The sequence below is a fragment of the Bos javanicus genome, chromosome X, assembly GCF_032452875.1.
Source record: "Bos javanicus breed banteng chromosome X, ARS-OSU_banteng_1.0, whole genome shotgun sequence".
Taxonomy (NCBI): Eukaryota; Metazoa; Chordata; class Mammalia; order Artiodactyla; family Bovidae; genus Bos; species Bos javanicus.
The window spans coordinates 122,567,777-122,592,776 of record NC_083897.1 but is presented as its reverse complement, the minus strand read 5'-3'; the positions used below and the strand labels follow the sequence as shown (position 1 = coordinate 122,592,776).

Below are 25,000 nucleotides of genomic sequence, written 5' to 3'. Positions count from 1 at the left end.
GTTCAAGGTAGACATTTTGAGCTCAGATTTTATATTTATTAGCCTTGATGTCTGAAGTACACATCAGTGACCAATAAGCTGTAGTACAGCCTTCTCCTAACTGAAGGGGGTCTGAAATTCCATGAGGATTAAAAATAGCAAAACCACTCGCTGAAATTAGAATTTATATTTAGACGATATATTGTCTTTCACTCACCCTGCAGAATTTTATTTTTAAGGCTGTACATTGTGTGGCTCTCTGATTCTCATTTTAGAAACACACGGAACTCACTGGAAAGCCAGACCTGGTTAATATAAACATAGTCTGGGTAAACATGTGGGAGTTGCTATGCAAAATAGAGGCAGAGCATTCTTTACCACCACCGCACTGACTCACTTTAATCACAGACCCCAAATTTTATTTTGTGGAAATGGCACTTTGAAATGCTGTCATAGAATCCTGCAAGGCATTTTGGGACGTGTAGTTCAGCATTCAGCAAGAAGACCACCGGAGATGGGGACAGATAATTCAGGGAAGGCTGCACTGTGTGTGAATGTTCTCCATACTGTCCTGCACTGTTCCCTTCTTTGCCTCACTGCTTAGAAGCAGTGCAGTGCAGGACATATTTGTTGACAATCATGAAGGCTTTGTAGAGGAACTGAATGGTAGAAACTGAGATTTCCAAAGCTTCCTACATTTGAAGGCAGCACTCCAGTTACAGAGCAAGATTTCTGAGTCTGAAATCTTTCTTGTGGCCTTGATAATTTTTGTATTTTTCTCTTTTAGACATAACCTTGATGATAACCTTGATATGGGATGTGTTTCTCTTGGAATGCCAAGCAGAGATCATTTTATGCTTTTGAGTCATAGTTATAAATAATGTTGCTTATTATGTACTCCAAACTCATTCAACAAAAGTTTATGGAGCCCCTACTCTGGGCCAACATTGTTACAGCTTCTAGGGATATAGCAGGGAACTAAACTAACACCCTGTCCTCATGAAACTTACCTTCTAGTATGGGAAGATAGAACGCCCAATAGTACGGTCATGGGCTCTCAGAGTCGAACACGACTGAGGCAACTTAGCACACACGCCCAGGGCAGGTGGTAACATGTATTGTGGAGAAAAATGTAGCTGTGTAAGGAGGAAAGGACTGAGGCAACTGGGGGTTGCTAATCTCTATAGGATTGTTAGGGAAGTTCTCAATATTGAGAAGAGACCAGAAGAATATGAGCAGTGAGCCATGCAGGTAGGTGGAGGAAAAGCATGCCATGCATATGGGACAGCAAGTGTGAAGGGCCTGAGATAAGAGCTTGCTGGACACGTCTAAGGAATTGGAAGGAGCTGGTGTGGCAGGAGATGAGTGAACAGTGGGGAGAGTGGTAACAGGGAAGGCAGTAGGGGGATACCAACTGTGAGGGGCCATACAGACCATTGTGAGGACTTTGACTTCAATTCTGGGAAACTATTGAGGAGTTCTGAGCAGAGGAATGCAGAGGAATGCCATGATTTGACTTTAAGCAAACTATTTTGACACTGTGGTCCAGGCAAAAGACCTGGTGGCTTGACTAACAAGATAGTAGGAGAGCTTATGAGAAGTGGTTAGATTCTAGATGCAATTTTTAAGCCAGAACTGATAGAATTTGTTATTCAGATCGTTGTTTACCTTATGTTATTATATACAGTGAATGGCAGAGGGATTCCTTCCTGTAGTCATTGATTCTGAATTGGATTCTAATACATTTAGATTACTCACCGAAAAATAAGTAATTTTAAGGTAAATATTAATAATTGCATAGACTCCTTACCCAAATCACTGGTTCTTCCTAAACACAGACTTAATGGCCAACTCTTGTGCCATACAAAAGACACAAACCATGTTCTGCAGAACCACCCTACCCCACCCAACACAAGAGGCTTCAGGTTTTTGAGGGGAAAATGACTTGTGTTCCACTTTAAGTTCACAGTCTAGCTGATGAAGTAAAATTCCTGGACACAGAGACACACCACAGACTCCTACTCCTACTGAGAGATCCCTGAAAGTCATGAGAATCACAGCTGGAACAAACCATTGTCTCAGATGGGTGTGTGTTCATGCATATACAGGTGTGTTGAAGGGATGGCAGGAAGTAATTAACAACTGCTATACTAATTTTAGTCTAAACATGTACATAAGTGGTTAGAAAAGGCAAAGCTGAGATGATTGCACAGAAAAGGTGAAATGTAGGCTAGAACTGGAAGGATTGGTAGGCTACGAATAGCTGGAGATGCAGAAGCAAAAGACATTGTTGAGTTTCTTTTGTGCCTTCTCGTACCCTTTCGCTAGACAGTATTATTTAGTGATGCTCTATTAGGAAAACCAGCCTTAGGAAGCTGTGTCATTTCTACTCTGAAGCAGTAAGTTGAAGTTCAGCCTTTAGAGTAAACTAATCTTTGGTTTGATTAGCTACCCCAGTTTAGTGGTGTTAGACTCTGCTCTTCTTTTTGGATCATTATAGAACAAAGAAAATCTTCTTGGGCAAATCTTTTTTTTTTTTTTTAATAATTTATTAGTTTGGGATCACAAAATGTAGAGAAGACACGAAGCAATGCCTGTGACCCCTTGGCTGAAATGTCTCTTCCAGAGACACTTTTTGGGCATTCTTTCACATCCTAACAGCTGCAGAGTATAGTGTCTGACCACGTGGGAAACTTGAACAGACACCCTTTAAGTCATGGGGGTCACTTCCAATTAAGTCTTCCAGCTTACTTCTGCCAATATTGCAACTGTATTGGTTGTTCAACTGTTCATGTCTTTAAAATCTCACGAACCAATAGGCTGCAGACCAATGATGGCCTGCACAGCCCTTAGAACTGCCTACACTGACTAATGCCCCTCAGCTATACCCGATCTGCTTGTGGCACCTGCATGGCAGCCCCTGGGGGGCCCCCACATCCTAGGGTGGCGATGGAGGAAGGGCAGGCCAGGCCAAGCATGAAGAATAAACAGTCAATTTTATTGGGCTCAGACTAGGAATCCATGAAGCTTCAGGACCTCTGTGAATTTGTTAGTTTTCTTCTCAATGTTCTTTTCAGCCTGCTTCCATAGCCTCGTGAGCTGCTGCTTTTTCTGATAGTGGATCTTGGCTTTCCCCTTTCTCTTCTCCTCCAGTGTGGCCGTTAACCACCTGGTACTTCCAGCCAACCTCATGAGCCAGGCGCCCTAGGTAGGCAAACTTCCAAGTAAGCTTCAGACACAACTTTGAGGGCAGTAGGAACCACCATCTGCTTTCTTGTCATAGGGTCGTGGGATCCCATCAAATACCTTGAGGCGCTCCAGAGCATCCTGGCCCTGCTTGGTCTTGTGGGGAAGCATGCCTTGCACAGTCTGCCAGAAGATGCGGCTGGGGTTTGGAAGTGCCACAGGAGGGGTTGGTGTTCATCCCCCTGGGGAGAAAACCCAGGTACTTCAACTTACTTCTGTGGCAATTGCCAGAAATATTGATGCCCTCACAGCACACGACCACAGCCTTCTAGCCCAGAAGCACCTGCTTGGCCACAATGGCCTCCGGGCAGCCCAGGAGATGGCCTCGGCCATTGAGCGCCAGGACCTGCCCTTCCACCATCTTTGGTAGCCACCTGGAAAGGAGGGCAAATTTTGAAATTAAGAACATAGTGGCAGTGTGGTCCATATCCTGTCCTTTGTTTTTATTCTTACACTTGTCCTTCGACCAGTCTTCCCTCCCAGCCTCTCTGTTTGCACTCAGCTCTCCTATAACTCCATACATGTATTTCTAAAATTACCAAGTTATGTAAAATCACAACCAGATGCTTTATGGAAAAGACACATGGGTTAGAAACCCACCAAAATTTCATCAATGACTCAAACAAGAATATCAGTTCAGTTCAGTCGCTCATTCGTGTCCGACTCTTTGCAACCCCATGAATCTCAGCACACCCGGCCTCCCTGTATATCACCAACTCCCGGAGTTCACTCAAAGGCACGTCCGTCAAATCAGTGATGCCGTCCAGCCATCTCATCCTCTGTCGTCCCCTTCTCCTCCTGCCCCCAATCCCTCCCAGCATCAGGGTCTTTTCCAGTGAGTCAACTCTGCCCATGAGGTGGCCAAAGTATTGGAGTTTCAGCTTTAGCATCATTCCTTCCAAAGAACACCCAGGACTGATCTCCTTTAGAATGGACTGGTTGGATCTCCTTGCAGTCCAAGGGACTCTCAAGAGTCTTCTCCAACACCACGGTTCAAAAGCATCAATTCTTCGGTGCTCAGCTTTCTTCACAGTCCAACTCTCATATCTGTACGTGACCACCGGAAAAACCATAGCCTTGACTAGATGGACCTTTGTTGGAAAGGTAATGTCTCTGCTTTTGAATATGCTGTCTAGGTTGGTCATAACTTTCCTTCTAGGGAGTAAACATCTTTTAATTTCATGGCTGCATTCACCATCTGCAGTGATTTTGGAGTCCAAGAAAATAAAATCTGTCACTGCTTCTACTTTTTCCCCTTCTATTTGCCATGAGGTGATGGGACCAGATGCCATGATCTTCGTTTTCTGAATGTTGAGCTTTAAGCCAACTTTTTCACTTTCCACTTTCACTTTCATCAAGAGGCTTTTTAGTTCCTCTTCACTTTCTGCCATAAGGGTGGTGTCATCTGCATATCTGAGGTTATTGATATTTCTCCCGGCAATCTTGATTCCAGCTTGTGCTTCTTCCAGTCCAGCGTTTCTCATGACGTACTCTGCATATAAGTTTAATAAGCAGGGTGACAATATACAGTCTTGATGTACTCCTTTTCCCATTTGGAACCCGTCTGTTGTTCCAAGTCCAGTTCTAACTATTGCTTCTTGACCTGCATATAGGTTTCTCAAGAGGCAGGTCAGGTGATCTGGTATTCCCATCTCTTTCAGAATTTTCCACAGTTTATTGTGATCCACAGTTTATTGTGTCAAAGGCTTTGGCATAGTCAATAAAGCAGAAATAGATGTTTTCTGGAACTCTCTTGCTTTTTCCATGATCCAGCAGACGTTGGCAATTTGATCTCTGGTTCCTCTGCCTTTTCTAAAACCAGCTTGAACATCTGGAGGTTCACGGTTCACATGTTGCTGAAGCCTCGCTTGGAGAATTTTGAGCATTACTTTACTAGCATGTGAGATGAATGCAATTGTGCGGTAGTTTGAGCATTCTTTGGCATTGCCTTTCTTTGGGATTGGAATGAAAACTGACCTTTTCAACTCCTGTTGACACCTGAGTTTTCCAAATTTGCTGGCATATTGAGTGCAGCACTTTCACAGCATCATCCTTCAGGATTTGAAATAGCTCCACTGGAATGCCATCACCTCCACTAGCTTTGTTCATAGTGATGCTTTCTAAGGCCCACTTGACTTCACATTCCAGGATGTCTGGCTCTAGGTGAGTGATCACGCCATCATGATTATCTTAGTCATGAAGATCTTTTTTGTATAGTTCTTCTGTGTATTCTTGCCACCTCTTCTTAATATCTTCTGATTCTGTTAGGTCCATACCATTTCTGTCCTTTATTGAGCCCATCTTTGCATGAAATGTTCCCTTGGTATCTCTAATTTTCTTGAAGAGATCTCTAGTCTTTCCCATTCTGTTGTTTTCCTCTATTTCTTTGCATCGATCGCTGAGGAAGGCATTCCTATCTCTCCTTGCTATTCTTTGGAACTCTGCATTCAGATGCTTATATCTTTCCTTTTCTCCTTTGCTTTTCGATTCTCTTCTTTTCACAGCTATATGTAAGGCCTCCCCAGACAGCCCCATTTTGCTTTTTTGCATTTCTTTTCCATGGGGATAGTCTTGATCCCTGTCTCCTGTACAATGTCACGAACCTCAGTCCGTAGTTCATCAGGCACGCTATCTATCAGATCTAGGCCCTTAAATCTATCTCTCACTTCCACTGTATAATCATAAGGGGTTTGATTTAGGTCATACCTGAATGGTCTAGTGGTTTTCCCTACTTTCTTCAATTTAAAGTCTGAATTTGGCAATAAGGAATTCATGATCTGAGCCACAGTCAGCTCCTGTTCTTGTTTTTGCTGACTGTGTAGAGCTTCTCCATCTTTGGCTGCAAAGAATATAATCTATCTGATTTCAGTGTTGACCATCTGGTGATGTCCATGTGTAGAGTATTCTCTTGAGTTCTTGGAAGAGGGTGTTTGCTATGACCAGTGTGTTCTTTTGGCAAAACTCTATTAGCCTTTGCCCTGCTTCATTCCATATTCCAAGGCCAAATTTGCCTGTTACTCCAGGTGTTTCTTGACTTCCTACTTTTGCATTCCTGTCCCCTCTAATGAAAAGGACATCTTTTTTGGGTGTTACTTCTAAAAGGTCTTGTAGGTCTTCATAGAACCATTCAACTTCAGCTTCTTCAGCATTACTGGTTGGGGCATAGACTTGGATTACCGTGATATTGAATGGTTTGCCTTGGAAAAGAACAGAGATCATTCTTTCGTTTTTGAGACTGCATCCAAGTACTGCATTTCGGACTGTTTTGTTGACCATGATGGCTACTCCATTTCTTCTGAGGGATTCCTGCCCACAGTAGTAGATATAATGGTCATCTGAATTAAATTCACCCATTCCAGTCCATTTCAGTTCGCTGATTCCTAAAATGTTGATGTTCACTCTTGCCATCTCCTGTTTGACCACTCTGAATTTGCCTTGATTCTTGGACCTGACATTCCAGGTTCCTATGCAATATTGCTGTTCCCAGCATCAGACCTTGCTTCTATCACCAGTCACATCCACAACTGGGTATTGTTTTTACTTTGGCTCTATCCCTTCATTCTTTTTGGAGTTATTTCTCCACTAATCTCCAGTAGCATATTGGGCACCTACTGACCTGGGGAGTTCCTCTTTCAGTACCCTATCATTTTGCCTTTTCACACTGTTCATGGGGTTCTCAAGGCAAGAATACTGAAGTGGTTTGCCATTCCCTTCTCCAGTGGACCACGTTCTGTCAGATCGGTCTCTCCACCATGACCTGCCCGTCTTGGGTGGCCCCACAGGCATGGCCTAGTTTCATTGAGTTAGACAAGGCTGTGGTCCTAGTGTGATTAGATTGACTAGTTTTCTGTGATTATGGTTTCAGTGTGTCTGCCCTCTGATGCCTCTCGCAACACCTACTATCTTACTTGGGTTTCTCTTACCTTGGACGTGGGGTATCTCTTCGTGGCTGCTCCAGCATAGCGCAGCCACTGCTCCTGCAAAGCGCAGCCACTGCTCCTTACCTTGCACGAGGGGTATCTCCTCATGGCCGCCCCTCCTGACCTTGAACGTGGAGTAGCTCCTCTTGGCCCTGCTGTGCCTGCACAACGACCGTTCCTTGGATGTGGGGATATAGGAACCTAATGAAAACAGTGGTGTGATGTTACATATCTTGAATAGCTAAGAAATATGTAAGTACGACAATAAATACAGCATTTTACCTTGCAAAAGACTTGAAGTTTGCTTGTGAAAGTGAACATCAGAAAGGTTGCAGCTCATAAGTCATGGTGAAGTGGTAGAAGGAAGGTTATCTGAAATTGGAAGGAAAATTATACAAACACCAGATGTGGGTTAGTGTAGCTTATTACACACTCAGTGAACAGGGGTAGCTGGTCAGTGTTTGAGGGGTGTATGTATATGTGTGTTACATATATTCCTCTGTGGCTTGATTCATCTGGATGCAGTTTTCTGCATTTACCTAGTGTTTCTTACAGACAGAATCCTGTAGAAGCAGACATAAAATTCATGTTATGTTCACAGTATTTCCTGATGTATCAATGGCATTGGAATTAATTCTCATTTTCAAAGTAAGCATTGTAGTGGAACCAACTGTACCTTGATGATTAACTAGCACCTTAAGTTCCCCCTACTTTATTATTATTTTCTCATTTTCATATTGTGAAAAATTATTCTTATTTTTATAAAGACCAATTGGAGCATCTGTCAACCAAACGGTTACTGAATATTGTCTCTTCTCCATGCTGCTTGTCTGGTGTGTAGCAAGTAAAAAAGGTTTTGAAGCCATGGTTTCTGCCCTTAAACAGCTTCAATATAAGGAACCAACCAGAGAGATTAGAAATAAAATGAAAGTTCTTAAAAAGTAACAGTATATTATAGAATTAATACATCAGTGCTAAAGAGATATGGTAAACTAAGGCTCCTTAGAAGATAAAAATTTTCTATCTAGATCTTAAAGTTACAAACATATATTAGAGAAGTAAGGTTATCCCCTTACTAGAAAAGATATGGGAATCCCGAAGGTGTTTTTTATTTTTTCTCTCTCTCTCTGTTTTTCATTCTCATGCTGCAGCCCCCAAGTAATCTTATGTTGGCAACAAAAGCTGCAGTGGTAGTCACCAAGAGCCAAAACACTCAACTCACATGTGCCTTCTTAAGAAAGGAAGGAAAGAAGTACAGACCCAGCTTTCTGGCTATCGGCTGGGAACTAAAAAGTACCAGGGAGATCACAGACAAAGACAGCTTCAGGGAAGGTGACCTCATAAAGTTTTTGTTAAACTTTGGGTCTCATACCCTAATCTGGAAGGAAAGGATCTGAGCCTAATCAGCATATCAAAAACTTTGAGAACTGAAGTAAAAGACCACAGCCCAGATTGACTTCTGGGTGGAGTACACATGGGACAAATATAACAAGTACTGCCACAGTTTTGAAAGGTGAACTGAGATCAGGCCCACAGTCCAGAGAAAGTGGGCTGGAATCCATAACCCAAACCTAATGAAGTCAGTTGCCTGCTAAAACAAATTCATCAACTGTTGTCCATAGAATTTAAGTAACACCCATAGATTCACGCTACTCAGAATGTCCAAAATTCAGTTCAGAACTACCTGGTAGAAGAAGAAAAAGCACAACTTGCATGGGGTGGGGCGGGGCAGGGGTCAGAAATCCAAAGTCAAGATTGAAATGATGCTGTTAGAGTTATATGACAGAAGAAATTGATGTAAAAAAGAGCCAAATAAATATATTAGAACCAAAAAATATAACCAAAGTTTAAAAATTCATTGAGTAGGCTCAATAGCAGAATGGAGATGACACAGGAAACAGCCAGTGAACTTGAAAATAGATCAGTACAAATTATCCAGTCTAAAGGAGAGGTAGAAAATGACAAAGGGGTTAGGCAGAACAGAGCCTCCGGGACCTGTGAGACAATAATACAGTCTAACATTCATATCATTGGAATCCAAAAAAGGAGAAGCACCAGGCTGAAAAAAAATATTTGAAGAAATAATATGAACCTTTCCCAAGTTTGACAAAAGACAAACTGACAGATTCAGAAAGCTCCATGAATCCCAATCAGGGTAAACCCTAAGAAATTCACTCTGGAACACATCATAATCTAACTCTGTGTGTGTGTGTGTGTGTGTTGGAGGGGGCAAAAGTTTTAAAAACAATCAGAAAAATGATGTTTTGTAAGAGAAAATGTACTTCCCAGGTGCCTCAGTGGTAGAGTGTTTGACTGCCTGCCAATGCAGGAGACATGGATTCTATCCCTGGGTTGGGAATATCCTCTGGAGGAGGAAATATTAACCCACTCTAGTATTCTTGTCCGGAGAAGGCAATGGCACCCCACTCCAGTATTCTTGCCTGGCAAATCCCATGGACGGAGGAGCCTGGTAGGCTGCACTCTATGGGGTTGCGAAGAGTCGGACACGACTGAGCGATTTCACTTTCACTTTTCACTTGCATGCATTGGAGAAGGAAATGGCAACCCACTCCAGTGTTCTTGCCTGGAGAATCCCAGGGACGGGGAGCCTGGTGGGCTGCCGTCTATGGGGTCGCACAGAGTCGGGCACGACTGAAGTAACTTAGCAGTAGCAGTATTCTTGTCTGAAAAATCCCATGGACGGAGGAGCCTGGTGAGCTACAGTCTACAGGGTCACAAAGCATGCATAAGGGAAAATGATTCAAATGATGACATATTTCTTATCAGAAACAATGTGGAGGCCAGAGGAAGTAGTACAGTGTTTTTAAAGTGCTAAAAGATTATCAACTCACTGTTTTAATCTGCTGCTGCTGCTGCTAAGTCGCTTCAGTCGTGTCCAACTCTGTGCGACCCCATGGACTGCAGCCTACTAGGCGTCTCCATCCATGGGATTCTCCAGGCAAGAACACTGGAGTGGGTTGCCATTTCCTTCTCTAATGCATGAAAGTGGAAAGTGAAAGTGAAGTTGTTCAGTCGTGTCCGACTCTTAGCGACCCCATGGACTGCAGCCCACCAGGCTCCTCCATCCATGGGATTTTCCAGGCAACAGTACTGGAGTGTTTAATCTAGCCCCCCCAAAATCTTTTGGAGTGAAGGTAAAAGGAAGACATTTTCTGATGAGAGAAAGGTAAGAGAATTCATTGTCAGCAGACCTACTCTGAAAGAATTGTTGTACTAAGTTACTCAGACAGAAGGGACATGATACTGGAAAGATACCTAGAACATCAAGAATGAAGGAAAAGGGCTTCCCTGGTGGCTCAGCAATAAAGAATCCGGCTGCCAATGCAGGAGACACAGGTTCAGTCCCTGATCTGGGAAGATCTCACATGCCATGGTGCAACTAAACCTGTGTGCCATAACCATCTAGCTTGTGCTCTTGAGCCTCTGAGCCACAGCTACTGAGCCCATGTGCTGCAGCTACTGAAGCCCACATGCCATAGAGCCTGTGCTCTGCAACAAGAGAAGCAACTGCAGTAAGAAGCCCAAGCACTGCAACTGAATAGTAGCCCCCATAGTAACAAAGACCCAGCACAGCCAAAAATAAATAATTAATTAAAAAGAAAAAAGAAGGAAGGAAAAGGAAATGGTAAATATAATAACTATTTTTCTTGAGTTACTTGAAATATTTTTGATAGGTGAAAGCAAAAATTATAGCATTTTCTACCAGTTTTCAGTGTGTGTAGGTCTAATTTATGAGACAACTACAACATCAAAGGAAGGAGGGAAAAGGGACCTATGTGGGTTTTTACGTGGTAAATTTTTACCATGTATTACATTTACATGGTAAATTTTTAATTCTAAAGTATATATATTGTCATCCTTAATGATGAACTTTACAAAAAGATGTTGTCAAAACCACAATTAATTAAATAATAAAAAGATGTTTGAATAACCCCAAAGACGGCAGGAAATAGAAAAGAGAAAGGAAAAGTAGAACAAATAATAAAATAGTACACCCAAATCCAAACATATCAATAACTGCATTAAATGCAAATGTTCTAAATGTGTTTATACCAATTAAAAGAAATTATCAGAATGTATTTTTTAATGATGCAAGTATTATAAAATGTCTTCAAGAAACTAACTTCAAATATAATGGTATAGGTAGGTTAAGGGAGAAAATGGCAAAAGATATACCATGCAAACACCAATGAAAAGAAAGAGTGGCTGTGTTAAAAGCAGAAAATTAGACTTCAGAGCAAAGAAAATTACTCATAATAAAGAGGGATTTTACATAATGATAAAAGAGCTAATTCACTAAGACGAGAAAACAACCCCAAATCGTATGTACCTAACAACAGTGCCTCAAAATGGTGGCACCTGAAGCAAAAGCTGGCAGAACTGAAAGGAGAAACAGACAATCCATAATTATACGTGGCAACTTTTAACACTCCTCTTTCAGTAATTGATAGAAATACTGGACAAAAAATCAGCAAGGATATAGAAGAACTGTCAACCAATGGGATTTAATTGATATGTACAGAACACTCCACCTGTCGATAGCATGATCAAGATTCTTTTCAAGTGTACATGGAACATTCAACAAGATAGACTATATGATAGACTATATTCTGCATTATAAAAACAACCTTAATGAATTTAAAATAATTGAAATCATACAGAGTATATTCTGTAGCCATAATGGAATTAAACTAGAAGTCATTAAGAGAAAAGTAATCAGAAACTCTTTAAGTTCTTGGAAATTAAGCAACACACTTCTAAATAACCCAACGGTCAAAAAAAGGTCCCAAGGAAAATTAGAAAATATTTTGAACCAAGTGAAAATGCAAATGCAACATATCAAACAATGATTGAGACTGTGTATATACTATGGTGCCTATTGTAATGCAGAGTAGACCAATTACCAATATTTATGCATCATAGACACACAAAATCTGTAAAATACTCAAGTAGTAAGTGTCAAGGGATTGTTTATTGACCCATTGGTAATATAAGTGTGTTCATTTGGCAGTTAACTATTAAATAATCATGCTGTCAGAATCGGGTGAGGTTCAAAGGGGAAAAGTAAAAAACTGTATAGTAGGATGATGCACTTAGAGGGAAATTGATAGCATTAAATGTTTGTATTAGAGGAAAAGAAAGGTATCAAATCAATAATGTGAGTTTCCACTTTCAGAAATTTTTTTGAAAAGCAGAGCAAAATAAGCCCAAAATAAACAGAAGAAAAGAGATAGCGAAGATATATTAGTTAAACTGAAAGAATAGAGAAAATCAGTGAAACAAAAACATGAATATTTGAAAATATCTATAAAATTGATAAGCACCTAGCAAGGCTGACAGAGATTTTAAAAAAGTAAAGATACAAATTGGCACTATCCAGAATACTAGGCCTCCACAGATTTTAAAAGGATCAGGGAATACTAAACATATTTGACAGTTTAAGAGTAGTGGACCAATTCCTCAAAAATCGGAAACTATAAGAATTCATCCAAGATGAAATGGATTACCTCAATAGTCCTATATTTGTTAAAGGAAGTAAATTCATAATTGAAAAAAAATTAAGTTGGAGGAATCAATAATCAATTGTAAGACTTAAAGCTACAGATATGAACAGTGTAAAATTGGCAAATGGATAGAAACCTAGACCCACAGAATAGATAGACTCAAACAAGTTTGGCCAATCGATTTTTAACAGCGATTCAAAAGAATTTAATGAAGAATGAATAGCCCCCATTCACATTCAGAAAAAATAAACTTTGAGCTAAAATCTTATACAAATATTAGCAAAGTATATCATGGCTCTAAGTGCAAAACTATAAACTTTAAGAAGTAGTACATAAGAGAAAATCTTCATGACCTCAGATTAGGTGAAGAATTCTTAAACATGAGATAAAAATGATCAATTTAAAAAAGGAAAAATCACTTGAACTTCATCAAAATAAAAACTTACTCGAAAAGACACTATTAAGGGATAGAAATGACAAGTCATAAACTTGGAAGAAATGTTTACAAATCACATATCCAACAAGGGACCTGTGTCTAGTATATATATATAAAGAACTCTCAAAACTCAGTTAAAAGAAAACCACTCCAATTTAAAAATAAACAAAAGACTTAAACGGATTCTTTACCACAGTGAACATAAGGATGACAAATAAGAATGTGAAAAGTTGTTTCATTATTAGCATCAGGGAAATACAAATTGAAACCTTGACAAGATAGCACTCCATACTCACTGGAATGGTTAAAATACAAAATACTGACAGTACCAAGTGCTTGTGAAGACGTGGAACAACAGGAAGCTTCATGCTTACTTTGCTGGTGGAAATGTAAAATGGTGCTGCCAGTCTGAAAAACAGTTTGTTTCTCATAAAGATCAATATATACTTTCTGTATGACCTAGGAATCCTCTTGGGTATTTACCCTAGAGAAATGAAAAATTATAACCATGTAAAAATCTGTGCAGAAATGTTTCTAAGGAACTGAATTCATAATAGCCCCAAACTGGAAACAACTCCCAACACACTTCAGTGGATGAATGAATAAAGTGTCGTGCTTTCATACCATGGAGTATTACTTAGCAATAAAAAGGATAAGACTACTGATAACATAGAGCAACTTGGATGGGTCTCAAAGCTATTATGCTGTGTGAAAAAAAGCTAGACTCAAAAGACCATATAGTGTTTAATTCCATTTAAGTGGCATTGTTGAAATTTCAGAACTGTAATGATGGAGAACCAGTAGTTGTCGTGGATTAGAGAATGGTCTGAATACAAATGGGCAACAAAAGGCAGTTTTGGAACTGTTGTGTATCCTAGTTGTCATGGATGTTACATGTGTTAAAAAATAATAGAACTATACCATATATACTCTCCCAAATTAATCTCACTGTGAAATTTTTTAAAGTAAAAATGAAAGAAAAATTTCTGTGGCCTGGTGATAACATATAACTCTACTTCGAGGATGTTGTTGTTTAGTTGATAAGTCTTTTCCGACTCTGCAACCCCATGAACCGTAGCCCACAAGTCTTCTCTGTCCATGGGATTTTTCAGGCAAGAATACTGGAATGAGTTGCCATTTCCTTTTCTAGGGAATCTTCCCTAGCCAGGATCAAATCAGCGTCTCCTGTTGGCAGGCAGATTCTATACCACTGAGCCACTAGGGAAGCCCAGGGATTGAACCTGTGTTTCCTGCATTGGCAGGCGAATTTATTTACCACTTCAAGAATAAATCTTTTCAAATACAGGGATATATGTGGAGACATAGAACTAAGGGAGCTCCTTTTACACAAGTTAAATGAATTAAATATCTGGCATTGAGGTTACATGACAATAAGTCCCAACTCCTGCCACCTTGTAAACACAGTTCACATAAATATAATAGATATGTTATTGAGAGCCCCTGCAACGCTTTTTGTCAAGGAATCTACACAAGGAGAAAATATCAAGCTATGACAAAAATCTCTTTTGAGGAACAAGACATTAATATTCTCATTTTGCTAAAGTAAAAAAGGAAGGTCTTTCCTAAGCCCAGCTTTTGGGATGGGATAGATTTGGGAGTGGCAGGCCATATGCAAGTTCTAACTATTTAAATTATAAAGTAAAGCCTTGAAAACATGACAAAGTTTTGAATAGGAAATTCTGGATTTTAGAGCAGCATGTTTTTTGTTTTTAAAAACAATGGTAGGGGACTTCCCTGGTGGTCCAGTGGTTAAGAATACACCTTGCAATGCAAGCAATGCAGTTCTATCCCTGATCAGGGAACTAAGATACCACATGCCTCAGAGCAAGTAGACCCTCGTGCTATAACTGCTGAGCCCCGCAAGCTCTGGAGCCCATGTACCACAACTAAGACCTGATGCAGACAACTAAATATTTTTTAACGTAATCATTAAAAACGATGATCGACCTCAGGAAGCTCTATTTTCTTTCGAGCAGTATAGGCATGTATTTGCTTATAGTTACCATTCTTCTGTCTTGTTTATTGAGGGATACATAGCTTCATGGAGAGCTGGTTTGTTTTCTCTTCATCTCCCCATTGCCAGTGTTCTGGAACCCCTTTCACGAACATGCCCTTCCTGTCAGGTAAAGGTAATCATTTAAAAACAAACAGACCACAAAAAGAAGAGCATCGATTCGAAATTTTTGTAGTAATTGAAAATGTAAATTAGTTTCAATCATGTTCCTTTTGTTCTCCTGGGGTGAAATTACTGGTTAAGGTTATCTTACTTTCACAACTCTTAAACAGTGTTTCTGAGTGAGTTGGAATAGATTATGGTGTAGTCATATTGGTGGGCAGGACCTTCTACAGGCCTGTGCATGACTGAATGCTCCAGCTGCCTCCAGACTTCTGCCCACTTAATGCCAACTTTAAAGGGGGGACAATATTCCAATAAACATGCTTTCTTTTCTTTTATTTTATTTTATAATGGTTGTGATTTACACTGTTCCATATCCCTGGTGGCTCAGATGGTAAAGAATCTGTCTGCAGTGCATGAGACCCAGGTTCAGTCCTTGTGTCGAGAACATCCCTTGGAGAAGGGAATGGCAACTGACTCCAGTATTGTCTGGAGAATCCAATGGAAGAGGAGCCTGGTACGCTACAGTCCATGGGGTCGCAAAGAGTCGTCACGACTGAGGCGACTTAGCATACACGCGTATTAGGCTTAGCAAACCCATATCTGTATCTTCAGCTGATGATATATGAATTGGCCCTTTTCATTTCTTCACAGAACTAATGGGCCTATTTGGAGAACCTAGGACTCTAGCTCCTACATTCTGCATATACATCCTGGGATTTTATTAGCATTAAAAAGAGTTTGAAATTGTATTCTATGGGTGAGGGCCCTGACCTTATTCAAAGATACCGCTGGAGTATTTCTACTTTTATCTGTTTTGTTTATGAGATTGCTCTGTTAAAGTTCATGTATAACAATAGTTCAGTTGCTGAGAAAATGTTGGTAAACCACTCACCTGGGCAGATGAAATTCACAAATAATGAGAACTTAAATTTTTAACCAGTCATCTCCACTTCCCATCCAAGTCTTTAGTATTGCTTAAAAAAAATTTGCCTGATTTAATGCTTTATTTACTTGATATTGGAACAGTGTTTATTGAATACCTACTATATGCCAGTACTATATTTCAGGAAGATGTGTTACTTTTTCTCACTTTACTGGTTGAAAAACTGCTGAGAAGTGAACTGGCCCAAAGCCAGAAAGGGGAAGAACAAGGAAGTGAACCAACTGCATCTGAATAATTGAGCACCACAGTGTGTATATCGGCGGTGACTCAAGTAACATAGGTGAGTGTTGACAAATGATTTGAGAGAAACAGACCTGCTGGAGTTCAAATCAAGATACTTCTGTTACAGTCTTCAAGGATTACAGAACAAGTGGAGTCAGCAGGAATGCAGAAGAAAGAAGATACTTTTTCATATCAGTGCCGCCTGCTCAGGATGCAGAAGATGCAGGTGTAACATAGGTTTAGGAAGGTTCATTATTAATCCTTGAAGTTTCTGTGCAAACCCCAGATAGAGTATGATAAAGCATGTGAGTTAAGACAGAAAAACAGTAGAATACCGTCTCAGTCTGTTGCATCTGGGATGAAGCCAATCCCAGGAACCTGAGGACAGTTTTTAAAGGAGGAGAGAGGACATGAGTGGGATATATTATCAAAGGACACCCCATGATTTGAGACCTAGGTGTATAGAGCCTGGATAGGATTTTTGTTTCTGTTTTTCTCATTTTACCAGATATAATTTCCTAGATTACAAATCTTTTTCTTTAAGTTACAAGAAATTACTAGTTTCCTTCCTTTTAGGAGAAAGTAGTCAAGAGAGAACACATCGATGACTATGCATTTTGTTCCTAGGAAAGTCCATTAGCCAGTTTGTGCTTTGCTTGTTTTAACACCTCTGTATGGAATGGTTTGGTTTCCTGTTGTAAGTAGAAGGTGGCCTAGATAAGCTTTCAGTAGAAAAGACCAGGTCTTGAATACAAGCAAGCCTAGTTTCTAATTAAACAAATGTCTAAGACTGTAATTTCTAATGTAGTGTAGAAAGAAAGGGCAAAGAGCAGCCAAACTAGTTTTTATTGGCTCTGTTTTTGTGGTTCTAATATAATTCTGGCAAGTTGGAAGAATTTAGAAGAGGAATTAGTGAATTACATGTGCATGTATATTAATACTCCCTTTGTTACTTTTTTTTCATTGTCAAAATTAATTTACTGACATTTGAAAGTATAACTATAGTGACTTGTTACTGAATAGGTTCTTGTACAAAACATCAAAAACAAAATCATAAGACATCTACCATGTGTTTTTTGGATGTGTAATGAGTACCTAAATTAGCTACCTGAAATTTCCTATAGAAATTCCAAACCATATCAGTAAAAGAATTACTTCTTATCTTGTATTTTGATAATGGGTGGTTAGCATGGGGAGTCTATGGCCTTAAAGCCTAATGGCCATGTTAGATGTAAGATATATGGATTTATTTCATTGACTAAGACAACTAGAACAGCATCATGACCAAACATAGTCTGACCAGTTGAACTGAATAGTAACAAGAAGTGAATCTTAACTAATGAACTAGGAGAACAAGGAGGGCATAAATGTTAAGTCTGTTTATACCCAATGTATTTCTCTCTTCTATGGTGGCATCAATTATAAGACATACCACTGATATAGTAACAGCATTTCAGAGGAAAAGAAAATTTTTAGCAAAGACAACAATTCATAAGACAAATCTTTGTTTCAGAAACATTCAAAGTGATGAGAGGTGTCTTAGAATCAAGCAAGAGTGTTATTGAGTATAACACTTAAATGATAACTAAGGCAAACTGAGTGCTTACCATGTGTCAGACTATACACTTGTGCTATGCTAAGTCACTTCATTCGTGTCCAGCTCTGCAACCCTATGGACCATAGCCCGCCAGGCTTCTTTGTCCATGGGATTCTCCAGGCAAGAATATGGGAATGGGTTGCCATGCCTTCCTCCAGGGAATCTTCCAAACCCAGGGATCAAACCCATGTCTTTTATATCCCCTGCATTGGCAGGCAGGTCCTTTACCAGTAGTGCCACCACTTGTGCCAGATACTTAATATTCATTATTCAATTTAATCCTCACAATAGTCGCATGGGTCTTTTACAGATGAAGAAACTGAGGCTTGGAGAGGTTGCTCATCCTAGGACTTTACCTCCAATAAATGTCACAGCCAGGATTTGAAGGAGAGAGCCTGTCAGACTCCAGAATCCACACTGTTAACCACTGTTGGGTGCATTTACTGTTTATCATTAAAAGCTGTGGTACATATACACAATGGAGTATTACTCAGCCATTAAAAAGAATACATTTGAATCAGTTCTAATGAGATGGATGAATCTGGAACCTATTATACAGAGTGAAGTAAGCCAGAAAGAAAAACACCAATACAGTATACTAACGCATATATATGGAATTTAGAAAGATGGTAACATAACCCTGTGTACAAGACAGCAAAAGAGACACTGAAGTATAGATCAGTCTTATGGACTCTGTGGGAGAGGGAGAGGGTGGGGAGATTTGGGAGAATAACATTGAAACATGTATAATATCATGTATGAAACAAGTCGCCAGTCCAGGTTCGATACACGATACTGGATGCTTGGGGCTGGTGCACTGGGACGACCCAGAGGGAGGGTATGGGAGGGAGGAGGGAGGAGGGTTCAGGATGGGGAACACAGGTATACCTGTGGCGGATTCATTTAGATATTTGGCAAAACTAATACAATATTGTAAAGTTTAAAAATAAAATAAAATTATAAAAAAAAAGAAAGAAAAATTGAAAGTAGTCAGCGAAGTTCTTTCCAAAATCTGCCTCTTTGACTTCCGTTAAAGTAGTAACTGACCTCCAACAATAACAAACAAAACAAAAAGCACTCCACCCTTTCTTGAATATTCCTCAGCATCATTTTTTAAGTTTACTGATATGTGAGCCTGTGATATTCTGTGACTATCATTTTAAAACTGCATTCATAGCTACAATTTCTGTCTTCTAATAGCTTATAAGGTATATAACCTCATTATAGGCTTATATACAGAGACAGTAGAAGAAAAGACTATCAAGATACATTAAGGGCTTTTTGTAGCTAAATTCAACCGCCAAAAAAGATGTAAAGCAAACATATGCTACTGTTTGAGGCACTGTTGTCATCCTTGTTTTACAGATAAGGAGGTGGAGAGTATAGTTTTCGATGCCTTGCCCAAGATCACATATCTGCTAAATGTTAGAGGCAGAATTTGAACCCATACTGGTTCCAGAGTCTGTGCTGTTAACAACCACACCATACTTGCCTTATCTCGTATTTTCACATTTAACAGCTTACAGTGCCTTGGCTTTACTTAGAACTTTTCTTCTAAAGAACTTATGTTTTTGGCATCTTCATCCTCCCTATGCCAGGATCTTGGGAGTCCTGAGGTATTTATGATAAGATGTCTATCCTCAAGGAGATTACAGTACTTTAAACAGAACTACTGGGATTTCCCTGGCAGTCTAGTGGTTAAGAGTTCACTTTCCCATGCAGGAGGCAGGGGTTTGATCTCTGGTGGGGCACTCAGATCCCACATGCCTCACGGCCAAAACACCAAAGCATCAAACAGAAGCAGTGTTGTAACAAATTCAATAAAGACTTTTAAAATGATGCACATCAAAAAAATTTAAAAATAAACAGAACTGCTATAAGTTGTAAAGAGATTAAAAGCAAGGAAATACTTTATCCTATTTCAGCCTATAGGAGAGATAGAAATCAAGTCTTCATTTTTTTACAGTGATTGGTACTGAAATCTTACCACCCTTCCTTTTTAAAAAATTTGCTTACATAATCAGTGACTTTTACTTAGAATCATAAGAGTATATTGTTTGGCCTTGGCTTTTGAATGAAGTTCACAAAATTAAAAAGGAGAAAAAAATGTCAAGTTCTTACAGGTGCCTACTTGGTTTACTTCAGGAAACTTCCCAAAGGCAAGTGTTCATAGCTAAGAAAAAGTTAAAAGACTCACTACCAGTTAGTTAGCGCTCACTGTATGTCAGGTAGTGTACTGAATGTTTCACACATATTATGTCATGTAATCCTGGTAACAGTGCTTTAATGGGGTGCATCCGCCCCATCTTCATTTCTCCGAGCCTCAGTTTTTCAATTTGTAAAACAGAAAAGGAAAGCTTCTTTATGTTCTAAAAGGAATTTCTAAACCCATAAAAATTTTTTCTGAAGTGCGTGCACAGAGATCTGTGTGGAACATAAACTTTTAAGAACTTAGATTTTTATATCTTTCTGCTCAAAGGTACATTTTCTGAAAGGTGCATCTTAGAATGAAGGAGAGCAAAAATTAGAAAATTAAATTGACACAGTTAGACTTTAGGTTCCCAGTTCAACCATGATACATGTTGGAAAACTTTTGACTTGGCTTGGTCAGTTTCTCCTTGCAGTCTGCACCTCCAGCCCCCAAGCCAGTGCCCTTTGCTTTTGGCCCTGTGCTCCTGCCACTTTTACTCATAGTGGGCTGTGCCCTAAACATGACATCACTGTAGCCTAACAGTGTGAGTGAGGTACCAGGTGCTTATAATACACTGCTTCTCTGGTGCACTGAGTATTTCAGGTTGAAAACTAGCCACAAAAGAACTGATTAACACACAGAATGACATTGTTGAAAGTGTATGAATGAAAAGTGGCATATGACAAAGATCAAGGGGCTTGGACATTGAAAACCTGGGAACAAGTCTTGGCTCTGCCCCTTACTAGCTGCATGACCTAGGGCAAGTCCCATAACCTATTTGAGTCTCAGCTTCCTTATCTGTAAAATGAGGATAATCAGAATGGCTAGTTTATTTATTGAAGATCAAATGGGAGAAAGCATAATGCTTGGGAGATGGAGCTGAAAACTGAAAAGTGTCAAACGCATATTAATACATCATGCTAAACTTCTTCAACCCTCTCCTTTAGCACAGTGATTTAACACATTGATAACATCTGGGAAATCTCTGTTCACTTTAAATAGCATGCACATATAGACTTTAAAATTGTACCTCAGATAATCCTATACCAGCATTTCAGGCAAAGATTTAAGATGCCATTTGGCAATAAAAAATATTGATTCTAGTCACAAACTGTCACTCTAATTTTGACTCCACTGGTTTTTCTAAGAGGTTTGCAAACTGGCCATTAGTGCTCCGTTCACTGACCAGATCTGGGATCATGAACAGGTGACTTCACCTTTGATGAGCTCTGTCAAATAAGGACAACAATTTTAACTTCCCACCTACCTGACAACTTTTGTGAGGACTGAATACTTTGAAAAGCCTAACATTATTATATAAATGCAAGGGACGCAAATTTTAAAATGAGTATAATCATCTGAGACCTCTGTAATGTAAGAATTTAAACACTCAAATAATTCTGTTAGGAAATGCAAGGTAAACATGCCATTAAAAAGTTACAGAGAGCAGCTACTGTGAGAAGCAGGTAGATAAATGGAAATATCCACATTTGACTGCAATGTAGTGTTGGAAAAGTCACACCCACACCAGGCTATAAGCTCCTGTGATCTTATCCTATTTCTCTTTCTCTGATGTAGCCTTAGCAGCTGGAATAGTGTCTGGCCTATTTTAGATGCTCAATTTGTTGAATGAATGCACAGCAGTCTTTCTTATGTGCTTGGTGGGTAGTGGTGTGAAGGGAGGCTGACTTTGGCTTGGCTTGGATCAGCTATGACAGCCTTCTCCTGTCTTGTCCATCTGAGGCAGAACTTGTTCTGAGATGTCACCAAAGCCAGAGTACACCTTAACAGCCTGGTCAGATTACAGTTAAGTTTTTGTCCTAAATGCTGCATCACTTTATTTACAGTAGCCATGTGCATTTATTTTATTTTAGTAGCTATTGATATTGCTCATCATAGACCCTTTGGTGCCAGTTAATAAGAATATTAGAAAGCTGACCAAACATTCTAGATTTCAGTTTTGCCAAATTTTTGTGGATGGGTTGGGAAGTGGTAGAGAATATTTATTTTAGCCAGATTAGATATATTTGGGTGAATGTGCCAGGGAAAGAAAGTCAAAGTAGTTTTCAGTTTAGTTTAAATCTAGAAAGAAACCCTAGAAAACTCATTAATCTAGGAAACCCTTTTATCCAAATAAGATTCATGCAGAATTCCCAACTATAAAAAAGATGAGATTTTTATAGCTTATAACTTATTTTTCAGTGAGAACACCAGCTAATATGTTGGGATCTTACACGTCTTAAAATTTGGGAGGTAGTACATGTGAATACACCTGTCTTGAATTTTTTACAGTGAATATATAATCAGTGAAATCAGAATCAAACATTTGGAGAACCCTCCAAGGCACATGAATTGAACATACTTGAAAAACACTGATCTTGCCCTACTCATTCTTACTATAGATATGGAGGTTGAAACTATAATATTCAGAACCTCATTCTGTCTCCTCATTTTGCTTCTTGGTGTGGTGATGTTAGTAACGTGAATGAATCTGAACAAAGTTAACTACCTCAATACTTCCAGATATCAAGGGTTTCTCTTACTTACATAAATGTTTCTAGGCCATTTTATAGCTCTGGTGAAATCCAAAGTGACTTACCAACCTTATTTTTATATTATTATTTCTTCTAGTTAGAAATTTATATTTACATTTCTCATTGTGATGTTAATACATGATTATATGTAGCATGGGGGCTAATTGAAATCTTTTGGGTTTTTTGTGGGGCTTTTTTGGCATGAGGTTAACCTTGAAATACAGCATTTAAAAAAGGAAAACTTCTGAAGAGAGGGCAATAAATTCAAGGTAGAATCCTAAAATTGTCCTCAGTCCCAGTGAAGACAACATGACCAATATTTGGGTATTTCAACATCTGTAGCATTAAAGCCAGTCCTATCTCCTAAGATGGAAATTGCCATGTGCAGAATGACTTGATAGAAAATGGTGTACATTCTATATAATCTTCTAACAGCAGAATGCGACCAGTGGCACTTCCCTAAAAAAAAATAAATTACCCGAAATTTGCAGCACATTCATATTCAATTTCATCACAGCAGATGCTCATTAGTATGTTGTTATTAATTGGTATTCACTTTAGGTTTTGTTTAAAACGAAGATAATAATTAGGTTTTAATTACTGCATCATTCGTTGGGGGGGGGGTGTCTGTGGGGAGAGGCAAAGAGTGAAATGCCTCTTGAAGCATTGAAATAGTTCCTGATGCTTATTCAGCACCGTGTGCTGCCAAAGACTTTGAAAAATAACTTCATCTTCACCAAAAAATAGGACTAGGATTATAAAATGAAGAAATTGCTGTCTGTGTGGCTTTTTTAAAATAAGCCCATCGTTATCAAGAACTCACTGTAAATTGTCTACTTGATGGACATACTGAATCAGATGATAATGTGCACTACTATTCTTTCTAATCAAATTACTAAAAAGACTTCTTGGAAAAGTAACCCTCACAAGCAGCTGATTAATGAAGTGGTGGCAATGTTTTGTATTAGAACTAATTGAAGTAATCCAAATAAGTTATTTCTGTAGCCTATGGAAATAATTTCCTTTGCAAAGAAGTACATTGGAGTTGGCAAACCAGTATTTTTTCACCCTTTCTTGTTCTATATTTACAGAAAAAGCATAAATAATGCAAATAAAATGGGCAGAAAACCAATTTGGGTGACAGAAAAAACAGCATATCTCAATCTTTTCAAGATTAATCTTGATACTAATCAAGACTAATAATTTATATAAGACATAAAGGTGTGTAGAAATTGAAGGATACTGAAATTTTAAAGGCATATCTTAACTAAAACAGTAGAAATAGCAGTTTAATGTGTCCATTAAAAGGGGGTGTTCATAGTTCGAGTTTAAACATATTCCTTATAAACTTTCTAGAGCACCTATTGAGGGCATGGCATTGGGTTTTGCAACTGTGTAGAAATTCAAACCCTCCAGAAGCTGCGCTCTAGTTGGGAAAGTACGGAATATGTCATTTATTAGTGACATACAGGGTGTGCCATTCATAGTGCTTGTGCTTTCCATATGCTCGTGTGTTATATTTTTTTAATTTTTATTGGATTATAGTTGATTTGCAATGTTACTTTCAGGTGCACAGAAAGTGAATCAGTTACACATATATCCACTTCATTTTTTCTAAGATTCTTTTCCCACATAGGTCATTACAGAGTATTGAGTAGAGTTCCCTGTGCTCTACAGCAGGTTCTTATTATGTGTCTATTTTATATATAGTTATGTATGTGTGTGTGTGTGTGTGTGAGAGAGAGAGAGATAGATGGAATATTACTCACCCTTAAAAAAGAATGAAATGATGCCATTTACAGCAACATGGATGGACCTAGAGGTTTTCATATTGAATGAAGTAAGTCAGACACAGAAAGATGAATATCATATATCACTTATATGTGGAATCTTTTTTTTTAAGGGTACAAATGAACGTTATTAACAAAACAAGTAATAGAAGTAGAGTCATGATATAGAAAATAAATGTATAGTTAACCAGGGTTTTGGGGGTGGGAATAAATTGGGAGATTGCTACATATATACTAACTCATTATCTTTACAGCATTCCTGAGAGGTTTATTTTTCTCATTTTTACAGATGAAGAAATTGAGGTATGAATAGGTTAATTAAGCATTGTGTCCAAGGTCACCCAATCCTTTAAGTGGCAGAACTTAATTTGAGACCAAATACAGTCTGACCCCAGAGCCAGTCTGCCATGGGGTAGATATACACAGGAAACATTAGAAATCATTTCCAAGACTAGTGTCATTAGCCCATATGTTGAG

The 25,000-nt window shown here is 39.0% G+C and overlaps 1 protein-coding gene and 1 pseudogene across 5 annotated transcripts in view; one reads left to right on the top strand and one right to left on the bottom strand.

Annotated features, from left to right (window-relative positions):
- The window catches only part of POLA1 (DNA polymerase alpha 1, catalytic subunit), a 295,311-nt gene that overhangs the window by 198,884 nt on the left and 71,427 nt on the right, over window positions 1-25,000 (top strand). The window contains exons 36-37 of one of the 5 annotated variants that reach the window (XM_061407814.1): window positions 16,314-16,469; window positions 18,319-18,406. The exons of 3 other annotated variants lie outside the window; for them this stretch is intronic. In XM_061407814.1, coding sequence (XP_061263798.1) covers window positions 16,314-16,424 — 111 coding nt within the window. In that variant the 3' untranslated portion in view covers window positions 16,425-16,469; window positions 18,319-18,406. Of the gene's footprint in view, window positions 1-16,313; window positions 16,470-18,318; window positions 18,592-25,000 lie in introns of those variants that run through there. One more of the 5 variants, XM_061407815.1, reaches the window with a different exon arrangement.
- LOC133241975 (large ribosomal subunit protein uL13-like) lies at window positions 2,746-3,702 on the bottom strand (annotated as a pseudogene).